Source organism: Carettochelys insculpta, chromosome 2, assembly GCF_033958435.1.
Source record: "Carettochelys insculpta isolate YL-2023 chromosome 2, ASM3395843v1, whole genome shotgun sequence".
Lineage (NCBI taxonomy): Eukaryota > Metazoa > Chordata > Testudines > Carettochelyidae > Carettochelys > Carettochelys insculpta.
This window is the reverse complement of record NC_134138.1, coordinates 172547571-172562695: the sequence shown is the minus strand read 5'-3', so window position 1 is coordinate 172562695 and position 15125 is coordinate 172547571. Positions and strand designations below refer to the sequence as shown.

At 42.7% G+C, this 15125-nt stretch overlaps 1 protein-coding gene across 2 annotated transcripts in view; it reads right to left on the bottom strand.

Moving 5' to 3' along the window:
- The window catches only part of GRB10 (growth factor receptor bound protein 10), a 208972-nt gene that overhangs the window by 10937 nt on the left and 182910 nt on the right, over positions 1-15125 (bottom strand). Inside the window, exons 11-15 of one of the 2 annotated variants that reach the window (XR_012644539.1) lie at positions 14408-14506; positions 4157-4234; positions 2388-2504; positions 2031-2174; positions 1465-1531 (exon numbers count right to left, since the gene is read on the bottom strand). Coding sequence is in view for 1 of the 2 variants with exons in the window: in XM_074988028.1 (XP_074844129.1) it covers positions 1465-1531; positions 2388-2504; positions 4157-4234; positions 14408-14506 (361 nt within the window). In the remaining variant the exon portion in view is untranslated. The remainder of the gene's footprint in view (positions 1-1464; positions 1532-2030; positions 2175-2387; positions 2505-4156; positions 4235-14407; positions 14507-15125) is intronic. The other variant, XM_074988028.1, reaches the window with a different exon arrangement.

Here is a 15125-nt window from a genome sequence, read left to right as displayed (position 1 = left end):
AGGGGAGGAGCACGGGGGCAGTTCCTGTAGCAGCGCTGGCAGCCCAGGCCATGGTGAGGCTCCAGCAGCAGCTCTAGCTGTGGCAGCTCCTACAGCCACGGCAGAGGCTCCTGCTGCACCAGCTCCTCCAGCCACGGCAGTGGCTCTAGCTGTGGTGGCAGCTCCTCCGGCCATGGAGGCGGTCCACCAGGACACAACAAGGCTCCAGCAGCTCTGGTGAGTTGCCCATTTAAGGTATAGTATTTTTAGGGGTGGGGAAGGGGTCTGGGTAGGGTGAATACAAGTAAGCCCTAGCATTTAATGGACTTTTGGCATTAATGGACACCCCTCCCCACCCCACCCCGCCATTAGTCCATTAAATTGAGGGTATACTGTAGTTTTAAAATCCTGTGCAGATGTTACTGTTTACGGAGCTAACAGTACAATACAAGGCAGAACATCCTGAAAGAAGCAGACTCTTGAATTTCACCCAAACAATGAATATATGTACGGGTCTAGATTTGTATAAAATTTAACTTGCAAAATTCACAACTGTAACCAAATTTGAGAGCCACTTTAAAAGAGAAAAGGGAGTCCCTGCTACGATAGCCTAACAATTAAATCCATCTATGTCTATACTAGACTAAAAGTCGAATGCAGTTATGCAATTCGAGCTATGCCAACTGCGTAGCTAAAAATCGACACATCTGCGCTCAGCTAATCTGTTTGTCTATAAAGGGGAAGGTCAAGGGGAGAGCTTCTTCCATTGACCTCCCTTACTCCTCGCAAGGAGTACAGGTGTAAACTGAGACCCCCGAGAGGCTGATTTTGCCTCTACTGGATGTGTGAAATCGAACCCTGGAGGATCGACCTTGAGGAGGTCAATCCTCTAGGTAGCCTAGAGGAGCATAAGGGTGAGTCTCTCAGTATTTACACCTGCAGGCTTTTACATTTTTATTCATCCTGACATTAGCAATAGCCTGGAATTCCACCTTTAAATTTAAACCTTTTATGGTACAGGTTAAACCTCAACTATAGCACTCTCTTGTCCAGGAACATCTGTGGTCCAGCAGGACAATGGATATTGCAGAACCTGAGAGTCCCAGGGTTGAGGCTTGGACCCCATGGGGCAGGGGCTGGGGCCAGAGCAGTGGCCGGCAGCCCGGTCTAGGCCAGAGCTGGAGCCTGCGCCAGCCCTGCTGCAGCATTGGGGTGGGATGTGTGCAAAGGGTCCCTGATGGAGCTTCACCATGCAGCACAGAGTCCCTAGGGAGCAGCAGGCTGGTGCTACCTGGGGGCAGAAGTCCTGAATCTCCCTTGATCTGGCAAATTCTGTCATTCAGGGCCTGCTGGACCAGGGAGCTGCAACCTGTATTTGAAATCATAATCTGATTTTTACAGCTTTGGTACCTTTTCTACATTAAACATTAATTTGCTTTGTCCCAAAGAAGCCTCTTCTACTATCACTACATAATAATGGTTTACCTGTACTCAGAGTGGAAGGGTGGAGTGGACTTTGGCTACCTAAGATGTTCATCCTTGTGCTGCGTTTCTGCAGAAGAAATTAATTAGCATTAAATCCAGACTGAAACCTTGATTCAAGAGAATCAGAACACATGCAGTACCGATTTAATGTGCAAGAAACTGGGGCAGGGAAGTTTAATGCAATGAAGAGAAAGAGAAATGCAGCTTTGAGGTGGGGGCAGGGAAGCTAGTCTACAAGCAGAGGCCCACTTCTGTTGACTTAAAATAGAAGCTGGGTCTCAATAAAAGCTCAGCATGTAGAAAGATGGGGGTGGGGAGGAAGAGGAGAGCTGTCTCATTTTTCTGCCCAGTCAACACACTGTGTACTTGATGAAGCAAGATTAGCCTGTCTCCCATAGAGCAAGCACCTGCTAGTGCTTCAGGTAGTAAATTCTATTCCCTAGTGGACGAGTGGGTGGTGGGAAAACTTGTACTGCAGCTGCCTGTCCACATGACACTATAAACAAGTTACATCAGTTTTCATTGCAAGAGGTCCTGCCTCTTGTGTATTCTGCAGTTAAACTTACTGGGAGCAAGCCATTAGTCACAGCCCCAGCCTCTTCCATGTGGGGAAGCATTTAATTTGACATATTCCTCCTCAGAGACTGGCTTTGCAAACTGGCAGTAAAGTTCTGGTGGGTCTGCTTTCCCCCTCAACCTTCCTCTGGACACTAGGGGGACAGAGAAGCATTGGTAGAAGGTTGTTGTGAATGTGACAGTTACACTCAAGATGGAAATTGACTCTTTTGTAGCTGCCAGTCTGCAGCATCAATGTTTTCAAGTCTATGCTAAGCTGTACCGTAACCATCACTGCATTAGCTTCATTGCACACCGTGTGTTCCAGCTGTTTATGGGTACTTGTTAAATAAGAGAAAAATCATTACCCTCCAGGCATGACCTTCTTCCAAGGCAGCACTTTGTGCTTCAGCAGGATTTTCAATAACTCTTCCTATTTGTCCCGAAAAATCCATTGCCACTAGTGAGTTTTCAGATACACTTCTCTGAAAAGAAAATTTTCACTTGTTTCAGAACAATAGGAAAAAAGCTTAAGAAAACAATTTTGCTTCCAGATCTTTTGGGGATTTCAACAGTCCTCTTTTGCAGTTACTAGTACACAAAATACCATTTAATTCCTTGATTCTGTGGAATTCACATACTGTCATTATATGGAATTTGTTTTAAACGTTTTCCCAAAGAAGTTGAGCACCAAACACCCCCAACCTTTCGCTCTACCCTGCAAACCCTTATATGCTCACTCCTTTCACGGTGAGCTAACTCCACTCTTCCCACCTGCCAGGTAAGGCATTGCCCATCTTTCAGCTAGGAAAATGAGGAACCTGACTTTGGACTGTAATTCTAATACTCTGTGGTGCACAAGCACCATCACCAAGCTGCCCCAAGAAGTCTGTGAGATTGAACAATCTCATACATTCCAATTGTGCTTCTAATTTAAAAAATAAAACAGGAATAGTACAAAGCAGTGGAAACAACAACGCTTTCTTCTTTCACGGTTACTTTTATTTATGGGGAATTCTCTTGTAGGCTATGGCTACCCACGAAGCCTCTGTTGATGGAAGTCACCGTTGGAAGGGATTTCCCGAAAAAATATCTGTCGACAGATCACATCTATACACAAAAGCAGATCCAAAGAGCAATCCATTCTGTTGACAGAGAGCAGCCAGACTGCCCAGACCTCTCTCGACAGAATGGCTAACTGGAAGCTTGGCAAACAGGGCTGCCCAGGGGAACCGGAGGCCCTGTATGCTGACAGAAGGGCCTCAGAGCATCTACATTTTTTGTTGACATAATGCTGTTGAGAGAGGCGTTATACCTGAACAGGGAGAGGTATAACGCTGCTGGTGGATGTGCCATATTTTGTCGACAAACCGTTAACAAAACGCATTTTGCGTGTAGTTGCTTGGGTGTTTTTTCCTGACGAAAGCCCAGTTTTGCTGGGAAAAGTCTCTTGGGCAGACATAACCGTACCGAGAAAAGGGGCTAGTAAAAATGTGAGCCTTAACAATCAAAAAGGGAAAACTGAGCAGATACTTTCTCATGTTCCCTATTTAGTTGTGGAATTAGGAAATACGGAACCTGGACAAGACTCCTTACGACCAGTCAGGTTCATGCTACTGCAAATACGAATAAGAACAACCCAATTTGTGGGTTTTTTGGGAGGGGTGGGGAGAAGGGGATCAGGTAGAGGGAGGTGAAAGCATTATTACAACTTTGGATGGATTTCTAAGTGTTTGGAGATTGGGCATCATTGTTGAAGGTGATGTTTACCTCACCTATAGACACAAATAATTCTAATTTATATTTATGGACTTTGCAAGCTGCAATCTATTTTCATTTAAGTCAATATCCATGCACACAGAACCAGACCCTAAAATTTACAGGATCCTCTTTTGAAGATTATTTGTGGCTAGCTCATTGGCAGCTTCTGCTTAGCGCATAGTAGCATTTAAAACAAATAGGAAACTTGGGTCTATTAACGTAGGAACAGAGTCTTGTGTGGGGAGGCAGCATTTCATAAACATCAGAGAACAGTGCAAAGCATTCTAGTTCTTGGAAGGATGAATTATCAGGTAGGCCTCTGTACACACTTTTACACAAGGATGAGGGACCAGCAATACATTTAAAAATAACTTACGACAGGAGTGGAGAAGTGGGAAAGCATGGTTTTCCTCTGCTGGGGAATTCTGTAGTTCTGGTACAGTAGCATTCCATACTATAAATGAAGATGGAAGGAAAAGAAACATTCAACTGAGTCTCCTCATAGCAACTATTGTAATGACACCTGTACTAGAGCTGGCACTGTCTGTTTAGTTCAGTATTAGAAATGGTCCTGAGGAAAAAGGACTATGCAATAATGAGCCCATGGATGAGGCAGCTACCCATGAACCAAATATGAAGCCTAAATATGCACAGGCACAATTAGCTCTGTGTAACAACTCCAGAAGTGGTGGGTTGTGAACAAAGTATCTCAAAGGCTCCCACTACAATTTTATTAATCCTTGAGAACGACCAGTGAATTTTTGCTTGTCCTTTGGATTCTTCTCAGCAAGCACATCTGCTATTATTTTACGCAGAGAATACAGTGATGACTATAAAGTTTCTCCAATCGATTCAATTCTTAGCAATCACTTTCAGCTACTCAAAAAATTTTAGGATGAAAGTTGACATATTCGTCACACAAAGCAAATTTTTTCTTCCCAGCTGAATGAAACAGATTAATTGATTCAATGGAGAGGAGAGAACTTAATCATCAAGTATGTACTTTGAGAGACACTAACCGTTTCTACAGAGTTAAAAACTGAACTGGAATGCTTAAAATTACTATGTCTGTCTATACCCAAAAATGTCCACATGTATTCTATTTTATTATTTTCTGTGATCTCTGAAGGGTTTTTTCATAGGATGAGGCAGAAAAATACTACTGACATCTCCTTGCTTCTCAGTGCAATGAGAACTTCCCTTACCAGAGGCATACTTCCACTCCAACTTGGCTTCTCTCATGCCACACAGAAAATTGCATTATACTCACTGTGCAGTGTGAAGCTGCACAAGCACAAAGCCAGGAGAAAATATCTGCAGCCTCCTAAGAGGACTCAATATGTGGATTCATGCAGCCGGCACCCCACCCTTGTCTGGCAACCAATCCTGCCCTTGGGCTGCCGATACTCAGTACCACCAATGCCGGCATAAAGAAAGCACTGGGTTCATGTGTTAAGTATGCTATAAAGATGCCTGTAAGCCAAACCAATCATAGCAAGACCACTGAAAGCTACATGTGGACTTATGGTATATCTCCCTCCTAAATTTTAATCTCTTAACTGTTGAAAAATCCTTATTCTGAGGTGATTGATATGTCCCTGGCCATGGGCTGCAGTGTCTGTGTGGCCCTCCCCGCATCTTAACCAAATAGCCTTAGGAACCGAGCATTTAAAATAATTATACACTGTTCTCAGTGGTGACGTTATTCCCTATCAAACCCCATAAAAGCTACATAGAATCTATAAAAAATTTACTTCAAAAACTTGTTTTAAACACTGTATAGGGATAGGTAATACAAAGTATATAGGTGTGACCGTTTGAAAGGTCAGTTAATATGAATATTTGAGAGATATTAATGAGTTCAGGTTTAAAATTCTATAAGCTGATTGGCAGACTTAGGATGCTTCATAAATATGTAAAAGAGAATGTTACCTGGTTGCCAGGGCAACCAGGATGCAGACCTGAGCTGACAGGTTTTCAAACAGGTCCGGACTAGCTCTATAAATTTGAGAGCAGACCCCAGGGTCAGGGCAGTTGCGCCAGAGCAGCGGACTGGAGCGGACTAAGAAGAAGAGCTGAAATCACTGAAGATAGAAGACAGAAGAAAGAAGGTGACAAGCGTCGTGTCAGTCATCGCTCCCCAGCCGTCGTGGGACGCCGAAGAACAGAAGAGGACACGCGGAAGAGCTCGTGTTTGTCACCAGCCTTGAAGGCTCCGGTGCTTTTACCGGAGGGTTTGTCCTGGCAGGTGACACCGCCTCACAAGCGTGCGCCCTGCACAGGGACAAATCGCCGCAGCAGTCTGGCCCTTCCCCTCATTGACCACAGCCAGTGGCCGGTGACAGGAACACTAGGCCGTTTCGGCACAGGAGGTTTTTTTTTGTGTACCACGTCGGCCTTTTTAACTCCTGTCTCTCTTATTTTTCTCCTTTTTCTGTCAGGCCTTGCGCAGTGCCATAAAAGCGCGCCTGTGCTGGCCATCCTTTCCTAGCTGCTGTGCCAAGAGACCTGCAGGCCCAGTGCCTGGACACAGAGCGGGACAGAGGAGGTATCATAGACATACAGACTAAAGCCGTAGTAATTGAATTTTTGTAATGCATAATTATGAGTAATTTAATGTGTATATTCTACTTCTGTTGTTGTATATTCGCATGCTGCTACATGTGTTAAGTGTTTAAAGAGACAGCAGCGCATTAGAGAATAGAGGGCTGGGACTGCCCCAGGCCTTATTTATTGCAGCTTATATTGTGTAATCCTAAACACTCTAGTTTATTGTAAAGCACAGGGGGCTGTGTTTAAAAACCAGCCAGAAAGTCTAAACATCCAACATATTAGAATAGTGAATTGAATTGTTAGCCCTTTAAGGGAATAGAGCTTATAGAAAGTTAAACAGAGCTGCTTATGTTTATTTTGTAGACCTGCTCCCCACTTTTTTGAGAGGGAGGTTGAGCAACCAGAGGAAACCCAAAGAGGAAACTCCGGAATAGTATTTCATTTTAAGATTTAACCCTTTAAGGGTATATAGGGTGCTGCAATAAAAGGCAATCCCAAAACCAGGGAGTTGTCAAAAAGGCGGTAACAAAATAGGAGAAAACCCTCAGAGGGAAAACTCCAATTAAATAGAAGTAGGGCTCTGCCATTAAACAGGTAATCCCATTAACAGGGCTCTGCCATAAAAGGTAATCCCAAAAAATTAATAAGGTTCTGCAGTAAAAGGCTATTCCAAAAAAGGAGTGGTCAAAATAGGCAGTTCCTGAACAGGAGTCACCCTTAGAGGGACTCCAAATTAAGATCTGCTCCCCCGCTTTTTGAGAGGGAGGTTGAGCGACTGGAGAAACCCCCAGAGGGCAAACTCCAGAGAAGAGGGTAGAGAGCTATAAAGTTCTCCCCAGTTATTATAATATTATCATAAAGCTCTGTATTTTAATGATTTTTCCCTTCACAGCATTCAAAGAAGATACCATGAGAATCCGGGAGTTCTCCGTAAGTAGAAGGGTCTACTTTAAGTTACTGCCTGTTGCAGTGTTGCTGCTCGTTGCAGCTTTCCAAGCTTAAAGGCTCTAGTTTTTAAATAAAAAACCTTGTGCTAAAGCTAGAAGTGTGAAGGAAATTTCTTAGTCTGTAGTAATTTAGAATAACCAGCTTGTTAGCTCTTTGACTGCCTAGTGCAACTTCAATAAATTTTTTGTGTTTCACCTTTAAAAGCCTTGGTCTTTTCTTTCAGGGGAGACCTCTGCTACGCAGCACCAGATCACACACCTGTAAACGCCATTGCAATTGGCCACTGTAGACACTGGCCAGAGTGGTGGGGTAAAACTCTGGGGGCACTCACTTAATGCCTTTTTGGCCTTAATGGGGTGCCCCGAAGCGGTACCATTCGAAAAATTTTCATTTTTACAAAATTTTTTGTCGTACCTCAGTTTCCCCAATTGCACGACATCACCGCTTCGACCGAGATTAACATCAGTGACTGAAGGGTAAGCGCTATTCTTTTAAGGACCATTATTTAAAAAGAAGTGGAATGGAGGTGAAAGCATGTTTTATTTTAACATGAAGTAACAGTGGTACTGTACTTCAGACTCACAAATGAGAAACATTGAACTATAACTATGTTACTCACCGAGCACGACAAAGGTTAAATACATGTGCAGCTACGATTGTAGAAAAAAATATGAAGGATTATAATATGTACTCTCATATGGGAATCAATATTTGACCATGCCTTCCACACGACTTTTAGTTGTAAATAATGGCTTCAATTTATTCCATGTCTGGGCAGTTTTTAGCAAAACTCAGCAAAAAGTAACTGGAGACAGAACTATGCTAGTGACATTGAAGAGCTATTTGAGGCTCACAAGCTGCACTCTGAGAAGCACTGGTGTAGATACAGCATTTAATGTGTCTCCAGTGGATTTTCTGGTGCACACATTGTTACACCAGTGTGATTTAGCCTTAGAGGTCTGAGTACTGCTGATCAGCACAAACATCTTGTATTCAGAATGTGCGTTTTTGTCTTTTGTATGGGGACTGTACTTAGAGTACATTTAGCCAGTACAGCCTGTTTTGTGTTCACATAAAAATGGGAAAAGGATTTTCTGTAGCATGATTTACAGAGAATTATTCTTAAAGATTTATGAGTTAGATAATATGGAGCACATTCAAACAAACGAGTTCTGATTTGGAAAATGAGAGCTTAATGCAATAAGGGCATAGCATTGCAGAGCCTAATGTGTTTGTGACAGGGTAATTTTACTACCACTGCAAAAGGTGGCTGAAAAACTTGAAATAATTTGCTCTGCTAATAGCCTGAGAAGGGTAGCCGTGCTAGCGTGTAGCTTCACAAACAGTCCTGTAGCACCTAAGAGCTAAATTCACTGGGTTGTGAGCTTTTGTGGGTAAGACCCACTTCTTCAGATGCCATTTTCATCTGAAGAAGTGAGTCTTACCAATGAAAGCTCATGACCTATAAAATCTGTTAGTCTCTAAAGTGCTACCTGAATGCTTGTTGTTTACTCTTCTGAAGTTAGGTCATTATAAACTTATCTGTGCTTTTACTGACTCAAACTGTACAGTCATGCCTATGGTGCTTGTAAAGAAGGAACCTCACAGCCATATATTTTTATTTAATTAAACAAGATGTCCAAGCTAAGGAAACTCCCAGGAATTCTGCTGTTAACATGACAAACTCAACAAGTGTGAAAAGAGATATAATCACTTTTATTACCCCGAAAGGATATTTATGATTAGGGTGATCATATCCTGAATAATGGGTGACCATATCTACGTGGATCCAGCTCCCGTGAGTGGTGGGGAGAAGGGAGTCAGGCGCAGCCACACAGCCACCAGGTGCAGCTGCGCAGGTCTGGCTCCCAGCACCAAGCTGAGGGGTGCCAAGAACTGGGTGGCAGCTGCACTGGTGCATGGCAGCACACTAATACAGGTAATTAGCCCCTTTTTAAAAATAAATCAAAACACCTTTGTGGCACCCAAGATACAGAGCTGTCCTGCCAGAAAAGGGATGCATAGTCACCCTATTTATAATAATTCTGGAACGTGTTTTAATTCCTGTTTTGCTTTAATTTTTATACTGATGTCTATGTGCTATAGTTTGAAAAACCGACGTAAGTTTGTTATGATTCATGTTTGGTATAGAATAATTTATGCTAGTTTTTAAACAACAAATTGTATACTGAAACTGGTAAATGTCATTCGGTCTACATGGCACCTAAAACAGAATATCTAATCACAGGGAAGGACACATCTGTTGTTTAAAATGTGTGTTGGAAAAGAAACGGTTTATCACAAACAGATCCTGGGGAAAAAGAGTTACTCTTGAATTCAAGAGGATGTTAACAGCGGAGGGAAAAAAAAAGTCACAGATAGGGAACCACTAGCAAAAGAAAAAAAAAAGTACAGTAGATAGTAAAGAGAATTATTTCACAATCATGCTAAAATATTTCTACATTTCACCCTGGGAAAAAAATTATAATGGAGATACGTTTGTAGAAAACCTTTGCTTATTTCTAAAAGTTGAAGTGGCAAGCCCTACTGAAATGCATACTTCTGAAAACATACTTCTAAAAGTTGAAGTGGCAAGCCCTACTGAAATGCATACTTCTGAATACGTTAGGTAATGAAAAAACATTCTAATCATAATTCCTAAAATCATTACTATGTAAGTGGTAAAATAGCTTTTTGTAGCCTCACGCAATCAGTCTTACTAAATGGATGCCTGATGTGAAGCATAAAAATATTTATATTAATGGAAATATTTAGCAAACCATCTGGCACACTGAAGTACAAATTCCCTCACCCAACTATGATAGACAAGAATGGTCTGCAAAAGTTGTCATTCAAGAAGTCTCAGAATGCATTTAACACCAAGATTTTTTGGAGAACTAAAAATCTTCTATACAAACAACAAGAGTTGAACCTCGCTCAGAAAACACCTGGATAAAAAGAAAGTAAAAACTAACCTTTAAAGTAATCTAAGGTTTTCCTGCCACAAAAGAACAAAGACAGGTAGATGCATGCTACATGTTCATTATACACACTGCATATTCAGAGGCTGCACGTACAACTATAACCAAAGCCTGAAGATACAATGCCAGTGAAAGGACAGCAGCCAAAGGATGACAAGCCCTAGAGGCATTTTCTTAACATTGTTTGAAAATAGGAAGAAGATTATAAAAACTATAAAGTGAGCCCCCAACACACATACCCCTTCAAGAAACTGGATTTAAAAACTCTTGTAGTGATTTTTATTGGGATATGGAAATTTTCTTTTAACCTCAGATATTAACCGTTCCTCCTGGTAATCAAATATTTAGACCAGATAGCTGTGGAATTGGGGGAAGCGGCTAAGTGTTGGTACAGTAAAATTAAAAAACCAAAACTAAAGCCAACCAACCTACCAAATTAAAAAAAACAAACAAAAAACACAACCACACACAGCAATGGTTGGCCTGTGTCAACCAACTTGGGCTTGCAGAGCTCAGGCTGTGGGTCTGTTTCATTGCTGCTGGGGCCCTAAGACTCTGGTAGGCGGGAGAGTCCCAGAGCTCAGGCTCCAACCAAAGCCTGGAAATCAACAAAGCTGTAAAACATCCCCACAGTCCAAGCTGGCTGGCATGGGCCTCCTCGGGGGTTTTGTTTTGTGCAAAACTTCTAGTTGCTGAACAGACAAAAACAACAAATATTAACTAATGTAAATATTTAAATCATAACTCACACATCCAGTCAGTCAGCCTGTCTTAAGACAGATCTGTAAATGGCTTCTAAGTAACCAATTTCAATTCTTCTTTTAATTTATTAAGATTAAGTAAAGATTGTAATTAGGCAAAGTAAGCCAACCATTTATTCCTAAAAATCAACAGGATTCACATACCTTGCCACGCTTATTTTTGCATATTTATAAACAAAGTCTTGGTTTACTAATGATACACTGAAATTGGACCCACAGCCAATGTGGGAATAAAACCTCGAAGAAAAGTAGCTCCACCAAAAAAAGGATGAATTCTCAAGAGCACAGTATGTACTCTCTACAGAGTGGCATCCAGAAGAGACTAATTCACATAGCCAATTTATCATGTATTCTGTCTTTTTGTTTTGCCCCCCGCCTCACTTTTTAAAATAAAATAGCCAAAGTTAATAACTGATTATTTTGCTTGGCTGTAACAACAACGCACCTAAGCCTTACACCTAAGGCTTGCTTCTCAAGCCTTAGTGATTTAGTGGATAAAAAAAACACATGGCACTCAATACAAACTTGAAATTGACACTTTCTACGCTCCTCATCTGAAAATTAGCCAGGACTAATGACTATCCCGACAAACTGTTGAAACTTAGGTGGTGGTCTGGGAATAAAAAGGTGTTGAAGAATACAGTAAATATACTACTATGTCCTTTCTGTATATTCTGTAGTACTTTATGGCAAACATCACATATGAGGGACCATCAGGCCACTGATAACTTATTACAATAGAAAATGAAAATGCTAACGCTAACCTCAGAGGTTGCAGAATTATCTTTAACTGGCGCCACAGTGCCACAACAGCGCTTCCTGTTTAATGTCAAGAATACACAGCTTCAGTTCACCACTGCATTAAGTTGCCCTTTTGGCTATAATGTGACATTGTGTATGAAGGTGCTAAAAATGCATTAACTAGAATCTAAGACAATGGTGGGTAACCTGTGGCCCATTCACAGCTCACAAGGTGGACCACCACAGGTTGTTTACCTTGCCTCCACAGATACAGTCACCTGCTGCTCTCACTGGTTGTGGTTTGCTATTCCCAGCCAGTGGGAGCTGGAGGAAGCAGTATAAGCTGCAAGGACTTGCTGGCCCCCATGTCCTACAGCTTGGGTCACAGGCTGATCAAGAGCGTACTTTGCAGATATGACAAGTGAATTTGATCCTGACCAGATGATGAATCCACTGCCAGCCTTTGACCAGGGCTGTAGATGTATTCCCTGTAAGCTGAGCATGTGAGGCAGTAGCCCAAGAGAAATTCAGGTGCTGCCCAGCTGATTGGCAGGGTACCCACAGTCATCCACAGCCAACAGCATGTGTTTTTATGGTGGTGAACATCTGCACAGCCTTTGGTTCACAGAACAAAATTTATTCTGCCCATGAATGGAAAATTGGAGGCACATTTGATATGTCTCACATGACTATCTGCAGCCACACAGCTGGGCTTGCAGAAGGCAAGCACTGCAGCCAGCCCAGCCACTGTTCAGGAAGGAGGGAGAGAGAGAACAAAGAACACACATCCAACCTCCCCCTTGTGATACTCACTTTTGCTGGTAATTCCTCTGATGGGAGCAGCAGGTGTGGAGACTACCCACTCTTCCCAGGGACAGAGGGGCCCCCCCATAGAAGCCGTGTGGGGAGTAAGTGAGTCAGGCTGTGCTGGAAGAGGATCAGGATGGGTGGCTGAGGTTGAGGGAGGTTGCAGAAGGAGCGTGTGTGCACGCAGCTGGTCTCTGGGTGTTCCGGATGACTGGGGAGTTGGAACAGCCTTGCTATCTAGATATGTGTTAGTATTGCAAGCCCAGGTTTACCTTCTTCCTCTTGCCCTTGCCACCAAGATCCCCACTTGTCCAGGAAAGGCCATGTTCTTTCCCCAGACTCTGCCAGCAAGACTGGAGCACATATTTTGCTCTGTTCAGTGAGCATTCTGCTGACTGGGGCACTGTTCGTAGACTGCCTGCTCCCACCCCAGACTTTCCCTGCAGACAGCTGACATGGGGGTGGAGGCATGCTTTAGGTCATATTAAACACCCCTCCCCCACATTTTCTTCCAGGGCTTGCCTCTGAGTTGTTTTCCCCTCACTCCTGCTTGCTGGAGGCAGCCTGGGACCAGGACACAAGATGTAGGTAAACGGCTTGACTCGCTTGCTCCCAAAGAAAGGTAGGTGGGTGCAGAGTGATAAGTGATCAACTGAGATCAGCTGTCCTGTGTGCCTCCTCCAGCCCCCTGTGGGACTGTTGTGACTGACTATTTCAAACTGGACTTTAAACAGAGAGAAGTCTAGTGGGGATACAGGCTCTGCCCAGTTCCCACCCTTGAATGCTTCAATCCTGCTGCTCTGGCTTATAAATTGGCTTGGCAGAATTCACTTTCTATTTTTCACAACTTTTACGTGCAATATAATTTTAAAGCTGTTAAAACACAAACAGAGGGAAAAGAGGGATGAGTTAATAACTTCTTGGTTTTGGGCCAGCTTTGATTGGTGAAAGATCAGCCCTTCTGAGCTCCACAGACCTGAAGAGGAGCTCTGTGGAGTTCCAAAGCTTGTCTCTTTCATCAACCATATTTAGTCCAATGAAAGATATGACCTCACCCATCTTGTGGCTCTCCTCGTGGTACGAACATGACTACAACAAAACAGCACAGCCCACTAAGTACCAATATCACATATTAAGAGATACAAAACAAATATCCCAAAACCAAAACATGATTTGTTGATTTAACCATTCATTCACTTTGTAACAACAGTCCCAATTTGGCAGTTCATATTACTGAATTTGGACTCTAGCAAGTTCTGAAGAGGCATTTTTCTTGCTTTCCCTATCTGTAAATTTCAGTTATCAATGTATTATGTTTGTGGGCTTGCGTGTATATGCTGAAATCAATAGCTAACCCCTCCTACTAGTTCTCAGCTGCCTAAGTGTCCCCTGAAATCCCAGTAAAAGGTTGTCTTAACCGCAAACCTGCAGTGGCACCTGTGTGTCAAGTAGCCAGAGGGCTGTGGGTAGGCCATGGGCTCTGGTAAGAGGCAGATCCTGCGTCATAGTGATGAGTTTAAAGCCAGTGACCGCCTTCAGTGCTGAGGCAAACACATATTTCGTATTTTGCCATGCCAAGATTGTGTTTTATTTATATGTGCAATGAATACAATCTAATGAAGGGTTTACAAGCTTCTGAGTAAAACTGTGTGGGGCAATTTACTTTCCAAAATGGAAGTATCTGCTGCAGAATACAGTTGACTTTGGGGTATGTAAGCAGTTTGATAAGAGCTGCTTGTGTATTCAGTGCACAACAGTATGGTAAGACTGAAATCTCTTCAGAATATGAAGACAGCTGCAGACCTAGCCTAATTTGGATTAGGAGGAAGTCAGTACCTTGAGGAGTCTAAATGCAGTCATCCAACAAGTTCTGCTCTGCTCATCTTCAGCACACAGCAACCTCAATTCCTTAGTTTCATTTCTCACTCTGTTGGGCTACAAATCATAAGAGGGAATTTGGTTACATTTAACAGGAAAGCCATAGCACCTCATGTGCACAGCATAAGGAAGGAAGCCACAAAAAGTAATGAAACTGGAAGAAAATACTCATTTCACACTGAACTTGTGTCCAGTGCAGACAAATATATTTGGAGAAAAAAGTCTAGAACAAACTGCCCTGAGTGACCCCCAGTGAAAAGAGGAATGATCAGTTTGTAACCTTTGCCAATTTACAACATGCAGGTAACATTATAAAGACACTGTACAATGCAAGTAAATCTTCAAAATATCCCTGACAGTAAAGGCTTTATCAGCCCCATATTAAAGACGGAAAATTGGAAGTAGAGGGAAAAACTCATCCAAAGACACACACACAGGCTACGTCTACACTAGAGAGTTCTGTCAACAAAACTTGGAGTGTCCACATCACAAATGCACTCTATTGACAGTAGATTGACAGAAGGTGGTACTTTTGTTGACAGACTTTTGCTGTTCCCCTACGAGGCAGAACACCTCTCTTGACAGAAAACAAGTGTGGACATTCCAGGGGGCCCTCTGTCAACAGACAAGTCCTCCATGGTGCTTGCCAGCTGCCCCGGGAGACACCCTGTTCACA